General features: G+C 56.5%; 1 protein-coding gene across 1 annotated transcript; it reads left to right on the top strand.

Moving 5' to 3' along the window:
• Positions 1–1,242: 1,242 nt before the first annotated feature.
• LOC144678255 (FACT complex subunit SPT16-like) lies at positions 1,243–12,911 on the top strand. Its single transcript, XM_078538104.1, has 6 exons — positions 1,243–1,328; positions 2,696–2,865; positions 3,729–3,858; positions 8,483–8,612; positions 9,218–9,292; positions 12,585–12,911. Exons 1-6 carry the CDS (start codon positions 1,284–1,286, stop codon positions 12,680–12,682), a joined length of 648 nt encoding a protein of 215 aa, XP_078394230.1. The 5' UTR covers positions 1,243–1,283; the 3' UTR covers positions 12,683–12,911.
• Positions 12,912–21,781: the final 8,870 nt, after the last annotated feature.

Here is a 21,781-nt window from a genome sequence, read left to right as displayed (position 1 = left end):
CTGTCGCTGTCTCGCTCTCGCTGTCTCGGTCTGTCTCTGTCTCGGTCTGTCTCTGTCTCGGTCTGTCTCTGTCTCGGTCTGTCTCTGTCTCGGTCTGTCTCTGTCTCGGTCTGTCTCGGTCTCGGTCTGTCTCGGTCTCGGTCTGTCTCGGTCTCGGTCTGTCTCGGTCTCGGTCTGTCTCGGTCTCGGTCGGTCTCGGTCTCGGTCTCGGTCTGTCTCGGTCTCGGTCTGTCTCTGTCTCGGTCTGTCTCTGTCTCGGTCTGTCTCTGTCTCGGTCTGTCTCTGTCTCGGTCTGTCTCTGTCTCGGTCTGTCTCTGTCTCGGTCTGTCTCTGTCTCGGTCTGTCTCTGTCTCGGTCTGTCTCTGTCTCGGTCTGTCTCTGTCTCGGTCTGTCTCTGTCTCGGTCTGTCTCGGTCTCGGTCTCGGTCTGTCTCGGTCTCGGTCTGTCTCGGTCTCGGTCTCGGTCTCGGTCTCGGTCTCGGTCTCGGTCTGTCTCGGTCTCGGTCTCGGTCTGTCTCGGTCTCGGTCTCGGTCTCGGTCTCGGTCTCGGTCTGTCTCTGTCTCTGTCTCGGTCTCGGTCTGTCTCTGTCTCTGTCTCTGTCTCTGTCTCTGTCTCGGTCTGTCTCTGTCTCTGTCTCTGTCTCGGTCTGTCTCTGTCTCTCTCTGTCTCTGTCTCGGTCTGTCTCTGTCTCTCTCTGTCTCTGTCTCGGTCTGTCTCTGTCTCTCTCTGTCTATCTCTGTCTCTATCTCTCTGTCTCTATTTCTCTGTCTCTATTTCTCTGTCTCTCACTGTCTCTATCTCTCACTGTCTCACTCATTCCCTCTCTCTGTTCCGCACTCACTCTGGCTCTAGCTCACGCTCTCCCTGCCTGTGTCTCAAGGACTCCCTCCCCCTCTCTCTCTCTCTCTCTCTCTCTCCCTCTGCCTCCCCCTCTCTCTCTCTGCCTCCCCCTCTCTCTCTCTCTCTCTCTCTGCCTCCCCCTCGCGCGCTCTCTCTCTCTCTCTCTCTGCCGCCCCCTCGCACGCTCTCTCTCTCTCTCTGCCTCCCCCTCGCGTGCTCTCTCTCTCTCTGCCTCCCCCTCGCGCGCTCTCTCTCTCTCTGCCTCCCCCTCGCGTGCTCTCTCTCTCTCTCTCTCTACCTCCCCCTCGCACACTCTCTCTCTCTCTCTCTCTCTGCCTCCCCCTCGCGCTCTCTCTCTCTCTGCGCCTCGAGCACCCTCTCACCCCCTCTCTCTCCCTCTCTCCCTCTCCAGGTTTAACGGAGCTCCATACCGAAGTACCTGTATGCTTCAGCCAACCAGCAGTTCACTGGTGAACGTGACGGAGTGGGTGAGTGTGGGGCTGGGGGCGGGGGGTGCGGGGGAGTACCTCGAATGCGCAGCTCGGGGTTTAAGGGGGACCCGTCCTCCTTCAGGACCCCCACCCGCCTTCCTGCTCCTGTCGCCTTCCCTCCCTGTGTAACCCCAGGCTGCCCCAGGCAGCGGTCTGGGAGATTGTGATGGTGCTGCCTCGCAATGGGGGTATTCGATGGGGTAAAGCGGAGAGCAGGAGCTGGGGGTGGGGGGAGGAGCTTGGGCCTTGCCTGCTCTCTCTGGGTGGGTCAGGCTTCTCTGACTGTGGGTGGAGTGGGGGTGCTGTATTCCCCCTTCGACAGGCTGGCCCGACCCGAAACCTTTACCATCCAAACGGAGGGTCTTGACTGACCTGTCCTCATATTCCCCAACGGTAGGAATGTAGGAAAGCTGCGAGGAGGACATCGAGCCCACAAAAGCCGATCGATAGGTTAAATAGGACCGGATCAGCGTTAAGAGGCAGGTGGAGCGTAAGGTGGGAAAGTGTGAGCTTGTCCCGCTTGGGCAGGGAGAGTAGAAAAGCGGGAACGTTATTTAAGCGGAGAGAGAGAGACTGAGGAACTCCGCGGTGCAGAGGGACCCGGGCGTCCTGGTGCACGAGCGGCAGAAAGTTATTACGCCGATAGGCCAGGAAGGTCTAGGTGCAATGTTGGCCTCGATGGCGAGAGGGGATGGGGTAGGAAGGAAGGGAACTTCCGCAGCCGCGCAAGGTCATGGGTGAGACACCCCACGCCCGGGGTGCCGGGCACAGCTTCGGCCTCCTGACTCTCAGCAGGGAACATTGGAGGCCGTTCGGAAGAAGGTTCGCTCGGCTGATCCCTGGGATACGAAGGGAGTTTGTCCAGGGAAGCAAGATTGGGTGGGCCTGTAGAAGAGAAGGAGAGGAGATCTCATGGAGAGACGCGGGATTGCGAAGGGTAGGGGGCTGAGAGATTGTTCCCCGCTGCTCGGGGAGGTGGGTGGGATCTATAAACACGGGGAGGAGGAGGGGGGGGAGACAGTCTGAGGGTGAGGTGGACGGAGATGAGGAGAAATCTCTACACTCGGAGGGTGGTGGTGAGTCTCTGGAATTCTCTACCCCAGAGGCTCGTGGATTCCCCATCGTTGAGTCCGTTGGAGGCCGGGACGGACAGAGTTTGGGTGTCTCGGGGGTGGTGGGGGGTTGGGAATCGAGGGTATACAGGGAGCGGGCGGGCGGGGGAGAGTGGAGTTGAAGGCCGAGGGTCAGCCACGGTCGGGTTGAATGGTGGAGCGGGGTTGGATGTGCTGAGTGGGTGGACCGCTGCTCCCGATTCTGGTGTTCTCACCCCCCGCTGTCTCTCTCTCTCTCTCGGTGTGCCGCAGCCTCCCTTCGTGGTGACCCTAGACGAGGTGGAGCTGGTCCATTTCGAGCGGGTGCAGTTCCACCTGAAGAACTTCGACATGGTGATCGTCTACAAGGATTACAGCAAGAAGGTGACCATGATCAACGCCATCCCGGTGGCCTCGCTCGACCCCATCAAGGAGTGGCTCAAGTACGGAACCCAGCCAGTCCGCGGCTTCACACGCACACGGAGCTTTACTCTGTATCTAACCCCGTGCTGTACCTGCCCTGGGAGTGTTTGATGGGGACGGTGTAGAGGGAGCTTTACTCTGTATCTAACCCCGTGCTGTACCTGTCCTGGGAGTGTTTGATGGGGACGGTGTAGAGGGAGCTTTACTCTGTATCTAACCCCGTGCTGTACCTGTCCTGGGAGTGTTTGATGGGGACGGTGTAGAGGGAGCTTTACTCTGTATCTAACCCCGTGCTGTACCTGTCCTGGGAGTGTTTGATGCGGACGGTGTAGAGGGAGCTTTACTCTGTATCTAACCCCGTGCTGTACCTGTCCTGGGAGTGTTTGATGGGGACAGTCTAGAGGGAGCTTTACTCTGTATCTAACCCCGTGCTGTACCTGTCCTGGGAGCGTTTGATGGGGACGGTGTAGAGGGAGCTTTACTCTGTATCTAACCCCGTGCTGTACCTGTCCTGAGAGTGTTTGATGGGGACAGTGTAGAGGGAGCTTTACTCTGTATCTAACCCCGTGCTGTACCTGTCCTGGGAGTGTTTGATGGGGACAGTGTAGAGGGAGCTTTACTCTGTATCTAACCCCGTGCTGTACCTGTCCTGAGAGTGTTTGATGGGGACAGTGTAGAGGGAGCTTTACTCTGTATCTAACCCCGTGCTGTACCTGTCCTGGGAGTGTTTGATGGGGACGGTTGTAGAGGGAGCTTTACTCTGTATCTAACCCGGTGCTTGGTGTTATGCTGTTGAGTTTGAGGGGTGCTGTGTCTGAGTGAGAGTGAGATAGCGTGAGTTTGGTGTTAAAGTGTCTGCCCTTTCTCCTCCTCTGTTCTGCAGTTCCTGTGATCTGAAGTACACAGAGGGTGTGCAGTCACTCAACTGGACCAAGATCATGAAGACCATCGTGGACGACCCTGAGGGTTTCTTTGAGCAGGGAGGATGGTCGTTCTTGGAGCCCGAGGGTGATGTACGTGGAGAGGGGAGGGTGGAGGGATGGGATGGGACTCAGATTCATTGCCCTGTACCTTGTCCCTTCAGTTTGGCGCGTGTCTCCAGGCCCCTGGCCGTCGGTGGGTCCCAGGACTCTCGCGGCCTCTCCCCACATCCGCGGTAATCCCGAACTCGGCTGTCCCCGTTCACCCTCACCCACCCCCCGGCACTGACTGTGGGTCCCACACTCTGCTGTCCCCCCCTCACCCAGCCCCCGGCACTGACTGTGGGTCCCACACTCTGCTGTCCCTGTTCACCCCTCACCCACCCCCCGGCACTGACTGTGGGTCCCACACTCTGCTGTCCCCGTTCACCCTCACCCACCCACCAGCACTGACTGTGGGTCCCACACTCTGCTGTCCCCCCCTCACCCACCCCCCAACACTGACTGTGGGTCCCACACTCTGCTGTCCCCGTTCACCCTCACCCACCCACCAGCACTGACTGTGGGTCCCACACTCTGCTGTCCCCCCCTCACCCACCCCCCAACACTGACTGTGGGTCCCACACTCTGCTGTCCCTGTTCACCCTCACCCACCCCCCGGCACTGACTGTGGGTCCCACACTCTGCTGTCCCCCCCTCACCCACCCCCCAACACTGACTGTGGGTCCCACACTCTGCTGTCCCCGTTCACCCTCACCCACCCCCCGGCACTGACTGTGGGTCCCACACTCTGCTGTCCCCCCCTCACCCACCCCCCAACACTGACTGTGGGTCCCACACTCTGCTGTCCCCACCCACCCTCACCCACCCCCCGGCACTGACTGTGGGTCCCACACTCTGCTGTCCCACCCTCACCCACCCCCCGGCACTGACCGTGGGTCCCGCACTCTGCTGTCCCCGTTCACCCTCACCCACCCCCCGGCACTGACTGTGGGTCCCACACTCTGCTGTCCCACCCTCACCCACCCTCCAGCACTGACTGTGGGTCCCACACTCTGCTGTCCCACCCTCACCCACCCCCCGGCACTGACTGTGGGTCCCACACTCTGCTGTCCCCATTCACCCTCACCCACCCCCCGGCACTGACCGTGGGTCCCACACTCTGCTGTCCCACCCTCACCCACCCCCCGGCACTGACTGTGGGTCCCACACTCTGCTGTCCCCGTTCACCCTCACCCACCCCCCAACACTGACTGTGGGTCCCACACTCTGCTGTCCCCGTTCACCCTCACCCACCCCCCGGCACTGACTGTGGGTCCCACACTCTGCTGTCCCCATTCACCCTCACCCACCCCCCAGCACTGACTGTGGGTCCCACACTCTGCTGTCCCTGTTCACCCCTCACCCACCCCCCGGCACTGACTGTGGGTCCCACACTCTGCTGTCCCCCCCTCACCCACCCCCCGGCACTGACTGTGGGTCCCACACTCTGCTGTCCCCCCCCACCCTCACCCACCCTCCAGCACTGACTGTGGGTCCCACACTCTGCTGTCCCCCCCTCACCCACCCCCCGGCACTGACTGTGGGTCCCACACTCTGCTGTCCCCGTTCACCCTCACCCACCCCCCGGCACTGACTGTGGGTCCCACACTCTGCTGTCCCTGTTCACCCTCACCCACCCCCCGGCACTGACTGTGGGTCCCACACTCTGCTGTCCCCGTTCACCCCTCACCCACCCTCCAGCACTGACTGTGGGTCCCACACTCTGCTGTCCCACCCTCACCCACCCCCCGGCACTGACTGTGGGTCCCACACTCTGCTGTCCCCGTTCACCCTCACCCACCCTCCAGCACTGACTGTGGGTCCCACACTCTGCTGTCCCCGTTCACCCACCCCCGAGCACTGACTGTGGGTCCCACACTCTGCTGTCCCCTCACCCTCACCCACCCCCCGGCACTGACTGTGGGTCCCACACTCTGCTGTCCCCTCACCCTCACCCACCCACCAGCACTGACTGTGGGTCCCACACTCTGCTGTCCCCACCCTCACCCACCCCCCGGCACTGACTGTGGGTCCCACACTCTGCTGTCCCACCCTCACCCATCCCCCAACACTGACTGTGGGTCCCACACTCTGCTGTCCCCGTTCACCCCTCACCCACCCACCAGCACTGACTGTGGGTCCCACACTCTGCTGTCCCCCCCTCACCCACCCCCCAACACTGACTGTGGGTCCCACACTCTGCTGTCCCCACCTACCCTCACCCACCCCCCAACACTGACTGTGGGTCCCACACTCTGCTGTCCCCGTTCACCCTCACCCACCCCCCGGCACTGACTGTGGGTCCCACACTCTGCTGTCCCCACCTACCCTCACCCACCCCCCAACACTGACTGTGGGTCCCACACTCTGCTGTCCCCGTTCACCCTCACCCACCCACCAGCACTGACTGTGGGTCCCACACTCTGCTGTCCCTGTTCACCCCTCACCCACCCTCCAGCACTGACTGTGGGTCCCACACTCTGCTGTCCCCGTTCACCCTCACCCACCCCCCGGCACTGACTGTGGGTCCCACACTCTGCTGTCCCCACCTACCCTCACCCACCCCCCAACACTGACTGTGGGTCCCACACTCTGCTGTCCCCGTTCACCCTCACCCACCCTCCAGCACTGACTGTGGGTCCCACACTCTGCTGTCCCTGTTCACCCCTCACCCACCCTCCAGCACTGACTGTGGGTCCCACACTCTGCTGTCCCCGTTCACCCTCACCCACCCCCCGGCACTGACTGTGGGTCCCACACTCTGCTGTCCCCTCACCCTCACCCACCCACCAGCACTGACTGTGGGTCCCACACTCTGCTGTCCCCGTTCACCCTCACCCACCCCCCAGCACTGACTGTGGGTCCCACACTCTGCTGTCCCCGTTCACCCTCACCCACCCCCCGGCACTGACTGTGGGTCCCACACTCTGCTGTCCCCGTTCACCCTCACCCACCCCCCAGCACTGACTGTGGGTCCCACACTCTGCTGTCCCCGTTCACCCTCACCCACCCCCCAACACTGACTGTGGGTCCCACACTCTGCTGTCCCCGTTCACCCTCACCCACCCCCCAACACTGACTGTGGGTCCCACACTCTGCTGTCCCTGTTCACCCTCACCCACCCCCCGGCACTGACTGTGGGTCCCACACTCTGCTGTCCCTGTTCACCCTCACCCACCCCCCAGCACTGACTGTGGGAATGATCGCCCCTCGATTTTAAACTTCTCACCCTTCTTTCCCTCCGTGTCCCTCACCGACTCCCTATCTCTGTAACCTCCTCCAGCCCCTACACCCCTCCTATCTCTGTAACCTCCTCCAGCCCCTACAACCTTCCCTATCTCTGTAACCTCCTCCAGCCCCTACACCCCTCCCTATCTCTGTAACCTCCTCCAGCCTCTACACCCCTCCTATCTCTGTAACCTCCTCCAGCCCCTACAACCTTCCCTATCTCTGTAACCTCCTCCAGCCCCTACACCCCTCCCTATCTCTGTAACCTCCTCCAGCCCCTACAACCCTCCCTATCTCTGTAACCTCCTCCAGCCCCTACACCCCTCCCTATCTCTGTAACCTCCTCCAGCCCCTACACCCCTCCCTATCTCTGTAACCCCCTCCACCCCTCCCTATCTCTGTAACCTCCTCCAGCCCCTACACCCCTCCCTATCTCTGTAACATCCTCCAGCCCCTACACCCCTCCCTATCTCTGTAACCTCCTCCAGTCCCTACACCCCTCCCTATCTCTGTAACCTCCTCCAGCCCCTACACCCCTCCCTATCTCTGTAACCTCCTCCAGCCCCTACAACCCTCCCTATCTCTGTAACCTCCTCCAGCCCCTACACCCCTCCCTATCTCTGTAACCTCCTCCAGCCCCTACACCCCTCCCTATCTCTGTAACCTCCTCCAGCCCCTACACCCCTCCCTATCTCTGTAACCTCCTCCAGTCCCTACACCCCTCCCTATCTCTGTAGCCTCCTCCAGCCCCTACACCCCTCCCTATCTCTGTAACCTCCTCCAGCCCCTACACCCCTCCAAGATCTCCCCCGATTCCGGCATCTCGAGCCTCCCCCGATTCCCATCGCTCCTCCATTGGCGGCCGTGCCTTCAGCTGCCTGGAGGGGGTTCCTTGAGGTCTGGAATTCCCTCCCTCAAACCCACCCCGCTCCGCCTCTATTCCTTTCAGTCGCTCCTTAGTAGCCCCGTCTCTGAGCGAGCGTCTGGTCGCCTGTTCCCTTTATATCTCCTCAGGACGTTGCGGTGAAGCGACTCGGTGCCTTGAAAAGGGTGCCGCTTGAATGCACTTTGGCTTCATTGTTGTGCGTTCCCCCTCTCCCACCCCTGTACCTGCCGCTCGTGCAGGGCTCCTGATCGTACCATCCACCTCTCCCCACCCCCACTCCCCGGAGACCGGCACTCTTGTCTTGTGAATTCCCCGACGGTGAGCGTATCCTAACCCTGAAGGGCGTGACCGGCCGGGAGGGAGGTGGAGAGCCTGGGATCTTCCTGTGCTCCGAGCGAGGCTCTGTCCCGGCGCGAGAGCTGGTCCCTCAGCTCCGGGCCCCGTGCTCGGAGCCCGGCGTGTTTTGCAAACTGCCCGGCCAGCGGGCAGCGGGCGCGCGCTCACCCACCCGCTCGCTCACCCTCGTGCCCACACTTGCCTTGTGTTCCCCCCCATCACCAGGGCAGCGAAGTAGAGGAGCAGGACTCGGAGTCCGAGCTGGAGGACGAGACCTTCAACCCTTCGGAGGAGGACGATGACGTGGAAGACGAGGACAGCGACGAGGATTACTCGTCGGAGACGGAGGAATCCGGTGAGTGTCGGGGGCTGGGCTGGGCTGTGGGGTCAGCGCTGAGGGAGAGCCGCACTGTCGGAGGGTCAGCGCTGAGGGAGAGCCGCACTGTCGGAGGGTCAGTGCTGAGGGAGAGCCGCACTGTCGGAGGGTCAGTGCTGAGGGAGAGCCGCACTGTCAGAGGGTCAGCGCTGAGGTAGAGCCGCACTGTCGGAGGGTCAGTGCTGAGGGAGAGCCGCACTGTCGGAGGGTCAGTGCCGAGGGAGAGCCGCACTGTCGGAGGGTCAGTGCTGAGGGAGAGCTGCGCTGTCGGAGGGTCAGTGCTGAGGTAGAGCCGCACTGTCGGAGGGTCAGCGCTGAGGGAGAGCCGCACTGTCGGAGGGTCAGTGCTGAGGGAGAGCCGCACTGTCGGAGGGTCAGTACTGAGGGAGAGCCGCAATGTCGGAGGGTCAGTGCTGAGGGAGAGCCGCACTGTCGGAGGGTCAGTACTGAGGGAGAGCCGCACTGTCGGAGGGTCAGTGCTGAGGGAGTGCCGCACTGTCGGAGGGTCAGTACTGAGGGAGCGCTGCGCTGTCGGGGTTCTTGGTAGCTGAGCATCTGACCTCACTTTTGTTCTCCACGTACAGCAAGCGAGGAAACCTTGGGTAGTGAGGAGGAGAGCGGGAAAGATTGGGATGAGCTTGAAGAGGAAGCTCGACGAGGTGAGTTTGCAATCGTCTGTTCATAGAGAGCGTCAACTGTTCACCTGAGACAACTCCCGATATTTCCAAACCGTCCCAGAGATCACCGGTTAGACCGGACAGTGTCCCCTCCTGCGCCCCACGCTTCAGGGAGGATACCGGGGACTCGGAGAGGGGGTGGGGGGTGGCGGAGGAGATTGACCTGAACGGTTCCTGGGATGTGAGAGGTCTTCACTTCAAGCGGGGAGACTGGCAGGAGCTGGGATCGCTCTCCTCGGAGCAGGGAAGAGGGAGATTAAAGGAAGGCGTTCTGAATCATTGAGGGGTTTTGACAGTGTAAATAAGGGGTAACAGTTTCCAGTGAGAGGAAGGGCAGCGACCAGAGGGTCACAGATTGAGGTGAATGGATAAACCAAGACGGGGGAGTGAGAATTTTTATCGTAGCAGCCCTCACAGTGGAAAGTTGGATAAATACCTGAAGGGGGAAGTTTTATACAGCACTGGGGATAAGGGCAGCGGGGTGTGGAACTAACTGTGTAGTTAGTTATCCCCATTTTGGATCTCACTCGGAGCACCGTGCACAGTTCCGGTCTCCGTATCCCCCTCGGTTAGACCACACTCGGAGCACCGTGCACAGTTCCGGTCTCCGTATCCCCCTCGGTTAGACCACACTCGGAGCACCGTGCACAGTTCCGGTCTCCGTATCCCCCTCGGTTAGACCCACACTCGGAGCACCGTGCACAGTTCCGGTCTCCGTATCCCTCTCGGTTAGACCACACTCGGAGCACCGTGCACAGTTCCGGTCTCCGTATCCCCCTGGGTTAGACACACACTCGGAGCACCGAACACAGTTCCGGTCTCCGTATCCCCCTCGGTTAGACCACACTCGGAGCACCGTGCACAGCTCCATATTATAAAAAGTGGAGAAAGTATTTTTTTTTCAATAAGTTTTCACCAGAATGGAGAGGTTACAGCTATCGGGCAAGGTGGTGAAGAGGCTGTCCCTCTTTCCTTTCGGTGAGGGGATACTCGGGGGGTATCCTGATCGATGCCCGATAGGATGCGGCTTGGGTTGCTGGGGGTGAGCGAAGAGCCCACAAAAGCCACTGCTATGACTCCCAAGGTCGTTGCCCATAAATCCAGTCGGGAAGCAGGGAGGGATTCCCGGACACTGGCTGGTTCGAATAGGGGGCTTGCTATCCCGGGAAGTGGCTGAGACGAGTGGCTCCGAGACGTGCAGAGACACTAGATGAGTACGTGATAGAGTGGGGAATAGAAAGGCACACCAATCAGGCAGGAGGCGTTCGACACACATTCGCAGCGATTGTCAGGCGAGCTTGAGGTGACGTGAAACTTAGAAACTAGGAGCAGGAGGAGGCCATTCGGCCCCTCGAGCCTGCTTCCCCCAGTCATTATGGTCATGGTTGATCATCCAACTCAATATCGTGCTCCCGCTTTCTCCCCATACCCTTCGATCCCTTTCGCCCCCCAAGAGCTACATCTAACTCCTTGAAAACACACAATGTTTTGGCCTCAACTACTTTCTGTGGTAACGAATTCCACAGGCTCACTACTCTCCGGGTGAAGACATTTCTCCTCATCTCAGTCCTAAATGGTCTACCCCGTATCCTCAGACTGTGACCCCCTGGTTCTGGACTCCCCCCACCACCATCGGGAACATCCTTCCTGCATCTACCCTGTCTAGTCCTGTTAGAATTTTATAGGTTTCTATGAGATTCCCCCCCTCATTCTTCTGAACTCCAGCGAATATAATCCTAACCGACTCGATCTCTCCTCATATGTCAGTCCCGCCATCCCAGGAATCAGTCACTGCCCTCCCTCTATAGCAAGAACATCCTTCCTCAGATAAGGAGACCAAAACTGCGCACACAATATTCCAGGTGTGGTCTCACCAAGGCCCCTGTACAATTGCAGCAAGACATCCCTGCTCCTGTACTCGAATCCTCTGGCTATGAAGGCCAACATACCATTTGCCTTCTTTACCGCCTGCTGCACCTGCATGCTTACCTTCAGCGACTGGTGTACGAGGACACCCAGGTCTCGTTGCACATTCCCCCTCTCTCAACTTATTGCCAATCAGATAATAATCTGCCTTCCTGTTTTTGCTACCAAAGTGGATAATCTCACAGCTCACCCTCCCACCCAGCTTTGTGTCATCTGCAAATTTGGAGATATTACATTTAGTTCCTTCATCTAAATCATTGATATATATTGTGAATAACTGGGGTCCCAGCACCGATCCCTGCAGTACCCCACTAGTCACTGCCTGCCATTCGGAAAAAGACCCATTTGTTCCTACTCTTAATTTCCTGTCTGCCAACCAGTTTTCTGTCCATCTCAACACACTAGCCCCCAATCCCATGCGCTTTAATTAAAAGTAGTTGAGACCAAAACATTGTGTGTTTTCAAGGAGTTAGATGTAGCTCTTGGGGCGAAAGGGATCAAAGGGTATGGGGAGAAAGCGGGAGCAGGATATTGAGTTGGATGATCAGCCATGATCACAATGAATGGGGGGAGCAGGCTCGAAGGGCCGAATGGCCTACTCCTATTTTCTACGTGATAGATTACTCCCCACTTGCCTGGATGAGTGCAGCTCCCACAACACTCAAGAAGCTCCACACCGTCCAGGATAAAGCAGCCCCGCTCGATCGGCACCCCATCCACAAACATTCACTCCCTCCACCACCGACGCACAGTGGCAGCAGTGTGTGTACCATCTACAAGATGCACTGCAGCAACTGACCAAGGCTCCTTCGACAGCACCTTCCAAACCCACAACCACTATCATCTAGAAGGACAAGGGGCAGCAGACACACGGGGAACACCCACCACCTGGAAGTTCCCCTCCGAGCCCCTCACCATCCCGACTTGGAAATATATCGGCCGTCATCAGGGCAAAAGCAATAATGCTAAATTTCAAATCATCCATTGTTGCTGCACTAACAACTAATTTAAGATAGCCAGCCCAGCCTGTCATGTGGCTCACTTATACGTGCTCAAAGCTCTTCCACAAGCAAAAGGAGTACGTTCAAGCCTTGCGCTTTTTTTTGTTTTGGAATTACCCGGGAGCTCGGGGAGCCTGTCCGTTCCCTGCTTTTCCCCGTGGTGAAGCCTCGCCCCGATGAAAGCCAACTTGCCAGGCAATCGAAACTCTTCCCCCCCCACCCCGCTCTCTCTCGTGTAGTATAAATTGTTGTGAGAGTCTGAAACTTGGCGATCTTGCGTTAGCCTCCGATCTCTCTGTCTCACCTTCCCCCACCTCTCTTCTCGTTCCCCATCTCTCCTGCTGCAGCTGACCGGGAATACCGCGAGGAAGAGGAGGACCCCAGGAACCGGAAGAGGAAAGGCCCGGTGATCCGCGTCGCCACTAAGAAGAGGAGGAGGAAATGAGCGAGGGAGGGGGTCGGTGGTGGTGTGTGTGCGCGCGTGGGGGTGACGACGGAGACAGATCCGCTTCTCCCGCTGAATCCCGACTCTGGCAGCAGCAGCAGCAGCGCTCAGACGTTTCTTTACCTTTCTTTCGGTCCGTTCCAGTTTTCCGATTCCGCTTCCCTGTCTCGTTTTTTTTTTTTTGTTTTTGTTAATATTTCGCAGACCAACATGAAATGTGATGATTTCTACAAACGTGTCGGGGTTTTTTTCCCTCCCGTTCTTCTGCCCGCAACCCCCCCACCTCCCTCTCCGGGGTTTGACGGGGAGCTGCCTGCATGTGTGTGTGTGTCTGCCTGCCTGCGTGTGTGTGTGTCTGCCTACCTGCGTGTGTGTGTGTCTGCCTGCCTGCCTGTGTGTGTGTCTGTCTCCCTGCCTGCGTGTGTGTGTCTGCCTGCCTGCCTGCGTGGGTGTGTCTGCCTGCCTGCCTGTCTGTGTGTGTGTCTGCCTGCCTGCCTGTCTGTGTGTGTGTGTCTGCCTGCCTGTCTGTGTGTGTGTGTCTGCCTGCCTGTCTGTGTGTGTGTGTCTGCCTGCATGTCTGTGTGTGTGTTTCTGCCTGCCTGTCTGTGTGTGTGTCTGCCTGCATGTCTGTGTGTGTGTTTCTGCCTGCCTGTCTGTGTGTGTGTGTCTGCCTGCCTGTCTGTGTGTGTGTGTGTCTGCCTGCCTGTCTGTGTGTGTGTCTGCCTGCCTGTCTGTGTGTGTGTGTCTGCCTGCCTGTCTGTGTGAGTGTGTCTGCCTGCCTGTCTGTGTGTGTGTCTGCCTGCCTGTCTGTGTGTGTGTCTGCCTGCCTGTCTGTGTGTGTCTGCCTGCCTGTCTGTGTGTCTCTGCCTGCCTGTCTGTGTGTGTCTGCCTGCCTGTCTGTGTGAGTGTGTCTGCCTGCCTGTCTGTGTGAGTGTGTCTGCCTGCCTGTCTGTCTGTGTGTGTGTCTGCCTGCATGTGTGTGTGTGTGCCTTCCTGCCTGTCTGTGTCTGTGTGTGTGTGTGTGTTCCTGACTGTGTGCGTGGTTCTGTGTCTGGGTGTTTGTCTCCCTGTCTCTTAAGTGTGTCTCTGTGTGGATGTGTGTGTGTGTGAGTCTCCCTGCCTCTGTGTGTTTGTGTGTGTGTGAGAGCCTCCCTGTGTCTGTGTGTTTGTGTGTGGATGTGTGAGAGAGTCTCCCTGTGTCTCTGTGTGTGTGTGTGTGTGTGTGTGTGTGTGAGTGAGAGTGAAGCCCTCTTTTTAATTTTTCCCTCTGTGGAGGGAGGATGTTGCCTTGGAGGGAAAGTCTCGCGTGGTCCCCGTCCTGGATGTGTCTGTGGCAGTCGCCGCCTGTCCCGGTGAATGAGGGTAGCGGGGAGAAGGGAGGGATTGGTGGGTGGGGGGTGGGTGGGTGGGGGGTGGGTGGGATCAGTGGGGGCGATAAAGGAATATTGTTTTTCTAAGAATAGACGAGTTCCTTCGGTTTGGAATCCTGCCCGTGTGACTTTTTTTTTGTATATCGGCCAGAGCCCCCGCGAAGGGGGAACGGTGGGGGTGGGGGGGGGAGGGGAGGGGTTGCGTCGCGTGGGGTTTTGGGGTGGGGGCGGGGGGGAGAGAGATCAGGGGGCATGGGGAGTAAACGGGGAAGCGAGAGGTGGTTTCCTGTCACATTTGGTGGGTTCCTCCGGCCCTCTTGACCGTCGGAGGGCGGGGAGTCTGGGGACTTGCCTGGTCAACAGACCAGCCGCTCTCGCCTGTTCCTGTTCCTGTTCCTGTCCTGGGAGACAGCATCTGGTCCGGGGTCCACGTTTCCCTTGCTCCTTAGCGTTTTCCTTTTATTTTTCTCTCTCTCTCTCTCTCTTTTGAATTGTCATGAAATCCCTTTCTCAATAAAGTACAATTTATATAAAACCAGCCGCTCGCTCTGTCTCTGTCTCTCTCTCTCTCTCTCTCTCTGTCCGTCTGCCTGTCTCACAGCCAAGTCCCATTTATTCCCCCCGCTGTGCGCAAGGTTTAGATGGGTTGGGGGGGGTGGGTTGCAATTCGATCGAGGGTTGGATTTTTGACAGGAATCGGCAGGAGTGCAGCTTTCTCAGCGGCTGGGGACGAGGGAGGGGCGGAGTGGGGGAGAGAACCTTAAATGCTCAGGCCACAGAGAGAGAGAGGCTGCTCGCCCGCTCTCAAAGGGGGTGGGTGGAGTGTGGGACGCTCTCCCGCGAGGAGCGGCGGAGGCCGGATCGATAACGTTTTTACCCCCCCCCTCCCCACCCCACCCCACCGAATTCTGTCGGGCGAGGTAACGTGGTCAGTTAAGGGACAGATCGGCCACGACCCCGTTGGATAGCAGGGCAGGGCAAAGGGCTGAATGGCCCCCCTCCCCCTGCTCGCCTGTGACGAGGGCGAGGGGGCTGAGCAGCCTCCGCCTGTTTTTTCCACCAGCTTCACCTCGATGGCGAACTCCTCGACCTTGTTTTTCAAATCTTCGGGGACTGTGTTGGGGGTGGGGGGGTGGATGGAGGGCGAATTGGGTTATAGCTCAACCAAAAAAGGGCTGGTGCAGGTTCGACGGGCAGAATGGCCTCCCTGTTTTATTGCTGGGTGCGCTTGAACTGCGATCCCGAGCATTGGCTTGCGACTTGCAATTGAACTCTGACTGTCCCTCACCCTGAGCTTTGCTGAACAGCGATGAGACTCAGAGGCACTGAAAAGGGCGCAGAATCGTTCCGAGGCCCCCACCACCTGATGATTTTCTGGGGGTGGGGGGTGGAGTTGGGTGGGTCGGTGGGCAGCTCAGGAATCGCAGCTGGGCGTCCGATGGAAGAACGACTAGACCCCGCGAGTTGAGGAAAGTTTGCCTTTATTATGAAATTGGGGTGGGGGTGGGGGTTGGAGGAGGGGGCAGGAGGCTCCTGGCGCCAACGGCCTCGGTTAGGAGGGGCTCCTGCCCAGTCGATGCGTCCGATGCCCTTTGCCCTCCGAGGTCAGTCCGCCCGCCATCTCAGCCGCGATCGCTCGGAGGGCCCAGACTCCTTCCACGGTCACTGCCATCTTCCCGATCACCCCCGTCTCCCGCCCGGCCTCCACCACTGAGGAACATGGAGAGCGTCGAGGGTTAAATAGGCCAAGTGATAGCGAACGCACCGGGGGGTCCACAGAGTCTGATCCAGGGGTCTGGTGGGGGGGGCGGGGGGTGGGTTTATATATAGAATAACAGATACCCGGGAGTGAGTTACAGACCGGAATCTAATCGAGGGGTTTGGGGTGGTTTATATACAGAGTAACAGATACCCGGGAGTGAGTTACAGACTGGAATCTAATCGAGGGGTTTGGGGTGGTTTATATACGGAATAACAGATACCCGGGAGTGAGTTACAGACTGGAATCTAATCGAGGGGTTCGGGGTGGTTTATATACGGAATAACAGATACCCGGGAGCGAGTTACAGACTGGAATCTAATCGAGGGGTTCGGCGGGGATTATATATAGAATAACAGATACCCGGGAGCGAGTTACAGACTGGAATCTAATCGAGGGGTTCGGGGTGGTTTATATATAGAATAACAGATACCCGGGAGCGAGTTACAGACTGGAATCTAATCGAGGGGTTCCGGTGGGGTTTATATATAGAATAACAGATACCCGGGAGTGAGTTACAGACTGGAATCTAATCGAGGGGTTCGGGGTGGTTTATATATAGAATAACAGATACCCGGGAGTGAGTTACAGACTGGAATCTAATCGAGGGGTTCGGGGGGGTTTATATATAGAATAACAGATACCCGGGAGTGAGTTACAGACTGGAATCTGATCGAGGGGTTCGGGGTGGTTTATATATAGAATAACAGATACCCGGGAGTGAGTTACAGACTGGAATCTGATCGAGGGGTTCGGGGTGGTTTATATATAGAATAACAGATACCCGGGAGTGAGTTACAGACTGGAATCTAATCGAGGGGTTCGGGGTGGTTTATATATAGAATAACAGATACCCGGGAGTGAGTTACAGACTGGAATCAAATCGAGGGGTTCGGGGTGGTTTATATATAGAATAACAGATACCCGGGAGTGAGTTACAGACTGGAATCTAATCGAGGGGTTCGGGGGGGGTTTATATATAGAATAACAGATACCCGGGAGTGAGTTACAGACTGGAATCTAATCGAGGGGTTCGGTGGGGTTTATATATAGAATAACAGATACCCGGGAGTGAGTTACAGACTGGAATCTAATCGAGGGGGTTCGGGGGGGTTTATATATAGAATAACAGATACCCGGGAGTGAGTTACAGACTGGAATCTAATCGAGGGGTTCGGGGTGGTTTATATACAGAATAACATACCCGGGAGTGAGTTACAGACTGGAATCTAATCGAGGGGTTCGGGGGGGTTTATATATAGAATAACAGATACCCGGGAGTGAGTTACAGACTGGAATCTAATCGAGGGGTTCGGGGTGGTTTATATATAGAATAACAGATACCCGGGAGTGAGTTACAGACTGGAATCTAATCGAGGGGTTCGGGGTGGTTTATATATAGAATAACAGATACCCGGGAGTGAGTTACAGACTGGAATCTAATCGAGGGGTTCGGGGTGGTGTATATATAGAATAACAGATACCCGGGAGTGAGTTACAGACTGGAATCTAATCGAGGGGTTCGGGGTGGTTTATATATAGAATAACAGATACCCGGGAGTGAGATTTTACTCTCGAGTTCTGTCAGTCGAGGTAATGCAATCGGGTGCATGAGGTCAGGGGCAGATCAGCCACAACCCCGTTGGATAGCAGGGCAGGGCAAAGGGCTGAATGGCCTCCCCCTGCTCGCCTGTGGCGAGGGCGTGGGGGTTGAGCAGCCTCCGCTTGTTTTTCCTCCATTGTCACCTCGATGGCGAACTCCTCGACCTTGTTTTTCAAATCTTCGCGGACTGTGGGGGGCGGGGGGTTTGGGGGGGGAAGTAGGGTGAATTGGGTTATAGCACAACCAGAAAAGGGCGGGCGCAGGCCTGACGGGCAGAATGGCATCCCTGTTTTATTGCTGGGTGCGCTTGAACTGCGATCCCGAGCATTGGCTTGCGACTTGCAATTGATCTCTGACTGTCCCTCACCCTGAGCTTTGCTGAACAGCGATTAGACTCGGAGGCACTGATAATGGGCACAGAATCGTTCCGAGGCCCCCCACCACCTGATGATTTTCTGGGTGGGGGTGGGTGGGTGGGGGGGGGGAGTTGGGTGGGTCGGTGGGCAGCTCAGGAATCGCAGCTGGGCGTCCGATGGAAGAACGACTAGACCCCGCGGGTTGAGGAAAGTTTGCCTTTATTATGAAATTGGGGGTGTGGAGGAGGAGGGGGCAGGAGGCTCCTGGCGCTGACGGCCTCGGTTAGGAGGGGCTCCTGCCACGGTGATGCGTCCCATGCCCTTTGCCCTCCGAGGTCAGTCCGCCCGCCATCTCCGCCGCGATGGCTCGGAGGGCCCAGACTCCTTCCACGGTCACTGCCATCTTCCCGATCACCCCCGTCTCCTGCCCGGCCTCCAGCACTGAGGAACATGGAGAGCGTCAGGGGTTAAATAGGCCCAGTTATAGCGAACGCACCGGGGGGTCCACAGATTCTGATCCAGGGGTCCGGGGGGTGGTTTATATACAGAATAACAGATACTCCGGGCGTGAGTTACAGACCGGAATCTAATCGAGGGGTTCGGGCGGTTTATATATAGAATAACAGATACCTGGGAGTGAGTTACAGACTGGAATCTAATAGAGGGGTTCGGGGTGGTTTATATACAGAATAACAGATACCTGGGAGTGAGTTACAGACTGGAATCTAATCGAGGGGTTCGGGGTGGTTTATATATAGAATAACAGATACCCGGGAGTGAGTTACAGACTGGAATCTAATCGAGGGGTTCGGGGGGTTTATATACAGAATAACAGATACCCGGGAGTGAGTTACAGACTGGAATCTAATCGAGGGGTTCGGGGGGGTTTACATATAGAATAACAGATACCCGGGAGTGAGTTACAGACTGGAATCTAATCGAGGGGTTCGGGGTGGTTTATATATAGAATAACAGATACCCGGGAGTGAGTTACAGACTGGAATCTAATCGAGGGGTTCGGGGTGGTTTATATACAGAATAACATACCCGGGAGTGAGTTACAGACTGGAATCTAATCGAGGGGTTCGGGGTGGTTTATATACAGAATAACAGATACCCCGGGAGTGAGTTACAGACTGGAATCTAATCGAGGGGTTCGGGGTGGTTTATATACAGAATAACATACCCGGGAGTGAGTTACAGACTGGAATCTAATCGAGGGGTCCGGGGGTGGTTTATATATAGAATAACAGATATCCGGGAGTGAGTTACAGACTGGAATCTAATCGAGGGGTTCGGGGGGTGTTTATATATAGAATAACAGATACCCGGGAGTGAGTTACAGACTGGAATCTAATCGAGGGGTTCGGGGTGGTTTATATACAGAATAACAGATACCCGGGAGTGAGTTACAGGCTGGAATCTAATCGAGGGGTTCGGGGTGGTTTATATATAGAATAACAGATACCCCGGGAGTGAGTTACAGACTGGAATCTAATCGAGGGGTTCGGGGTAGTTTATATACAGAATAACATACCCGGGAGTGAGTTACAGACTGGAATCTAATCGAGGGGTTCGGGGTGGTTTATATATAGAATAACAGATACCCGGGAGTGAGTTACAGACTGGAATCTAATCGAGGGGTTCGGGGTGGTTTATATATAGAATAACAGATACCCGGGTGTGAGTTACAGACTGGAATCTAATCAAGTGGTTCGGGGTGGTTTATATATAGAATAACAGATACCCGGGAGTGAGTTACAGACTGGAATCTGATCGAGGGGTTCGGGCTGGTTTATATATAGAATAACAAATACCCGGGAGTGAGTTACAGACTGGAATCTGATCGAGGGGTTCGGGGTGGTTTATATATAGAATAACAGATACGCGGGAGTGAGTTACAGACTGGAATCTAATCGAGGGGTTCGGGGTGGTTTATATATAGAATAACAGATACCCGGGAGTGAGTTACAGACTGGAATCTAATCGAGGGGTTCGGGGTGGTTTATATATAGAATAACAGATACCCAGGAGAGAGTTACAGACTGGAATCTAATCGAGGGGTTCGGGGTAGTTTATATATAGAATAACAGATACCCGGGAGTGAGTTACACACTGGAATCTAATCGAGGGGTTCGGGGGCGTTTATATATAGAATAACAGATACCCGGGAGTGAGTTACAGACTGGAATCTAATCGAGGGGTTCGGGGGGGTTTATATATACAATAACAGACACCCGGGAGTGAGAATCTAACTGAAGGAGTTGATCGTTAACTGAATAACTTACTGTCAAACTCGGTCTCGATGATATCTTTCCCAGTCTGATGCATCTGGGCAATTGGCACGTAGCAATGTCCGATCTCGACACAATCCTCCTCCCCATCCAGCGGTTCACTGACCACTGTGAACTTTAACCTGGGTACAGGAATAAGTTTGTCAATGAACTGCTTCTACCTGGCAATGAGACGGTGGGGTGAGGTGGGTGGGAGGGAGGGAGCGTAGCTCTTCGCCTCTTTTTCAAGGGGCTCGGTGTGTGCGCTTAAACTCGAAAGGGGCTCATCAACAAAACTGTGGAACTGGAGGGTTAGCGTCCACTGGGGTAAACAGCCAGTTGAAGGGCAGAAAGTAGAGAGTAGTGTTCAATGGTCCTTCAGAGCGGGTGCTCCTGGTGCTGATGCGTTCTGATTTTTCCGATACGTGTCAAGGACTTGGGTCTGGGGACAAAGCGTAAAATTACAAAATTTGCCCCTGGTCCCGAGCTTGGAGGGAGTGACAATCGGCGAATCGGCGAGGGTGACACCAATCGCCTGCAACAGGACGTAGATGGGCAGGCAAGTGGCAAATGCGGTTTAATACAGGGAAGTGTGAGGGTGATGCATTTTGGCAGGAGGGACAGGGAGAGGAAACATCAACTCCACGGCACAGTTGTGAGGAGCGCGCAGGGACAGAGGGAGCTGGGGGATTCATGCACATCGACCTTTGAAGGCAGCAGGGCAGAGCGAGAGGTTACAGAGATAGGGATGGTTGTAGGGGGCTGGAAGAGGCTACAGAGATAACCTGGTTATCTGGTTGGCAAAGCTTCATTGGTGGAGGCGTCAAGTAACTCGCTGGAGTTTTTTGACGAGGTAGCAGTGAGGGTCGACGAGGGTGATGCTGTCGATGTGGTGTGCGTGGACTTTGAAAAGACATTTGACGCAGTGCCACACGACAGGCTTGCGAGGGGAAAGTTATTGTTCGTGGAATAAAAGGGACAGTGGGTACAAAATTGGCTGAAAAATAGGAAGTAGGGAGTAATGGTCAATGGACCTTTCTTGGGCTGGAGGAAGGTACTGAAGGGGTCGGTACTGGGACCCTGGATTTTCCTGATATATATATGAATGATCTTGGTGTGCAGGGGTCGATTTCAAAGTTTGTGGATGATACGAAGTTTGGGAGTGTTGTGAACTACGAGGAGGATGGTGTGGAACTTCAAGAGGACATAGACAAGTTGGTGGAGTGGGCAGGCAGGTGGCAGATGAAGGTCAAGGCGGAGAAGTGTGAGGTGATGCATCTTGGCAGGAAGACAATACAAATTAAGGGGTGAAATTTTGCAGGGGGTGCAGGAGCAGAGAGACGTGGATGGTTATGTGCATTGAAGGTGGTAGGACAGGTGGAGAGAGCGATTAATAAAGCAGATAGTATCCTGGGCTTTATTAATAGGGGGCACGGAGCACAAGAGCAGGGAGGTTATGCTGAATTGATATCAGACACTCGGTTAGACCTCAGCTGGAGTATTGTGTAGAGTTCTGGGCTCCACACTATAGGAAGGGGTGTGAACACGTTGGACGAGAGAGTGCAGGAGAGGTTTACAGGGATGGGTTCCAGGGATGAGACACTTCAGCTATGAGGATAGATGGGAGAGGTTGGGACTGTTCTCCTGGGGAGAGGAGACTTGGTGGAGATGTTCAAATGGAGATGAGGTGGGGCCTGGACAGAGCAGAGAGGGAGAAGCTGTTCCCGCACACACAGCG

The sequence above is a fragment of the Cetorhinus maximus genome, unplaced genomic scaffold (assembly GCF_964194155.1).
Source record: "Cetorhinus maximus unplaced genomic scaffold, sCetMax3.hap1.1 HAP1_SCAFFOLD_3889, whole genome shotgun sequence".
Classification (NCBI taxonomy): Eukaryota; Metazoa; Chordata; class Chondrichthyes; order Lamniformes; family Cetorhinidae; genus Cetorhinus; species Cetorhinus maximus.
The sequence above is the reverse complement of the archived record's forward strand: the minus strand, read 5'-3'. Positions and strand labels throughout refer to the sequence as shown.

What these genes read in the sequence shown, in the direction of transcription:
- LOC144678255 (XM_078538104.1), top strand. Translation starts at nt 1,284, where the DNA reads ATGCTTCAGCCAACCAGCAGTTCACTGGTGAACGTGACGGAGTGG. An exon ending in CCCATCAAGGAGTGGCTCAA is followed by an intron (nt 2,866 to 3,728) that starts GTACGGAACCCA and finishes TCTGTTCTGCAG; the next exon opens with TTCCTGTGATCTGAAGTACA. An exon ending in GTCGGAGACGGAGGAATCCG is followed by an intron (nt 8,613 to 9,217) that starts GTGAGTGTCGGG and finishes CTCCACGTACAG; the next exon opens with CAAGCGAGGAAACCTTGGGT.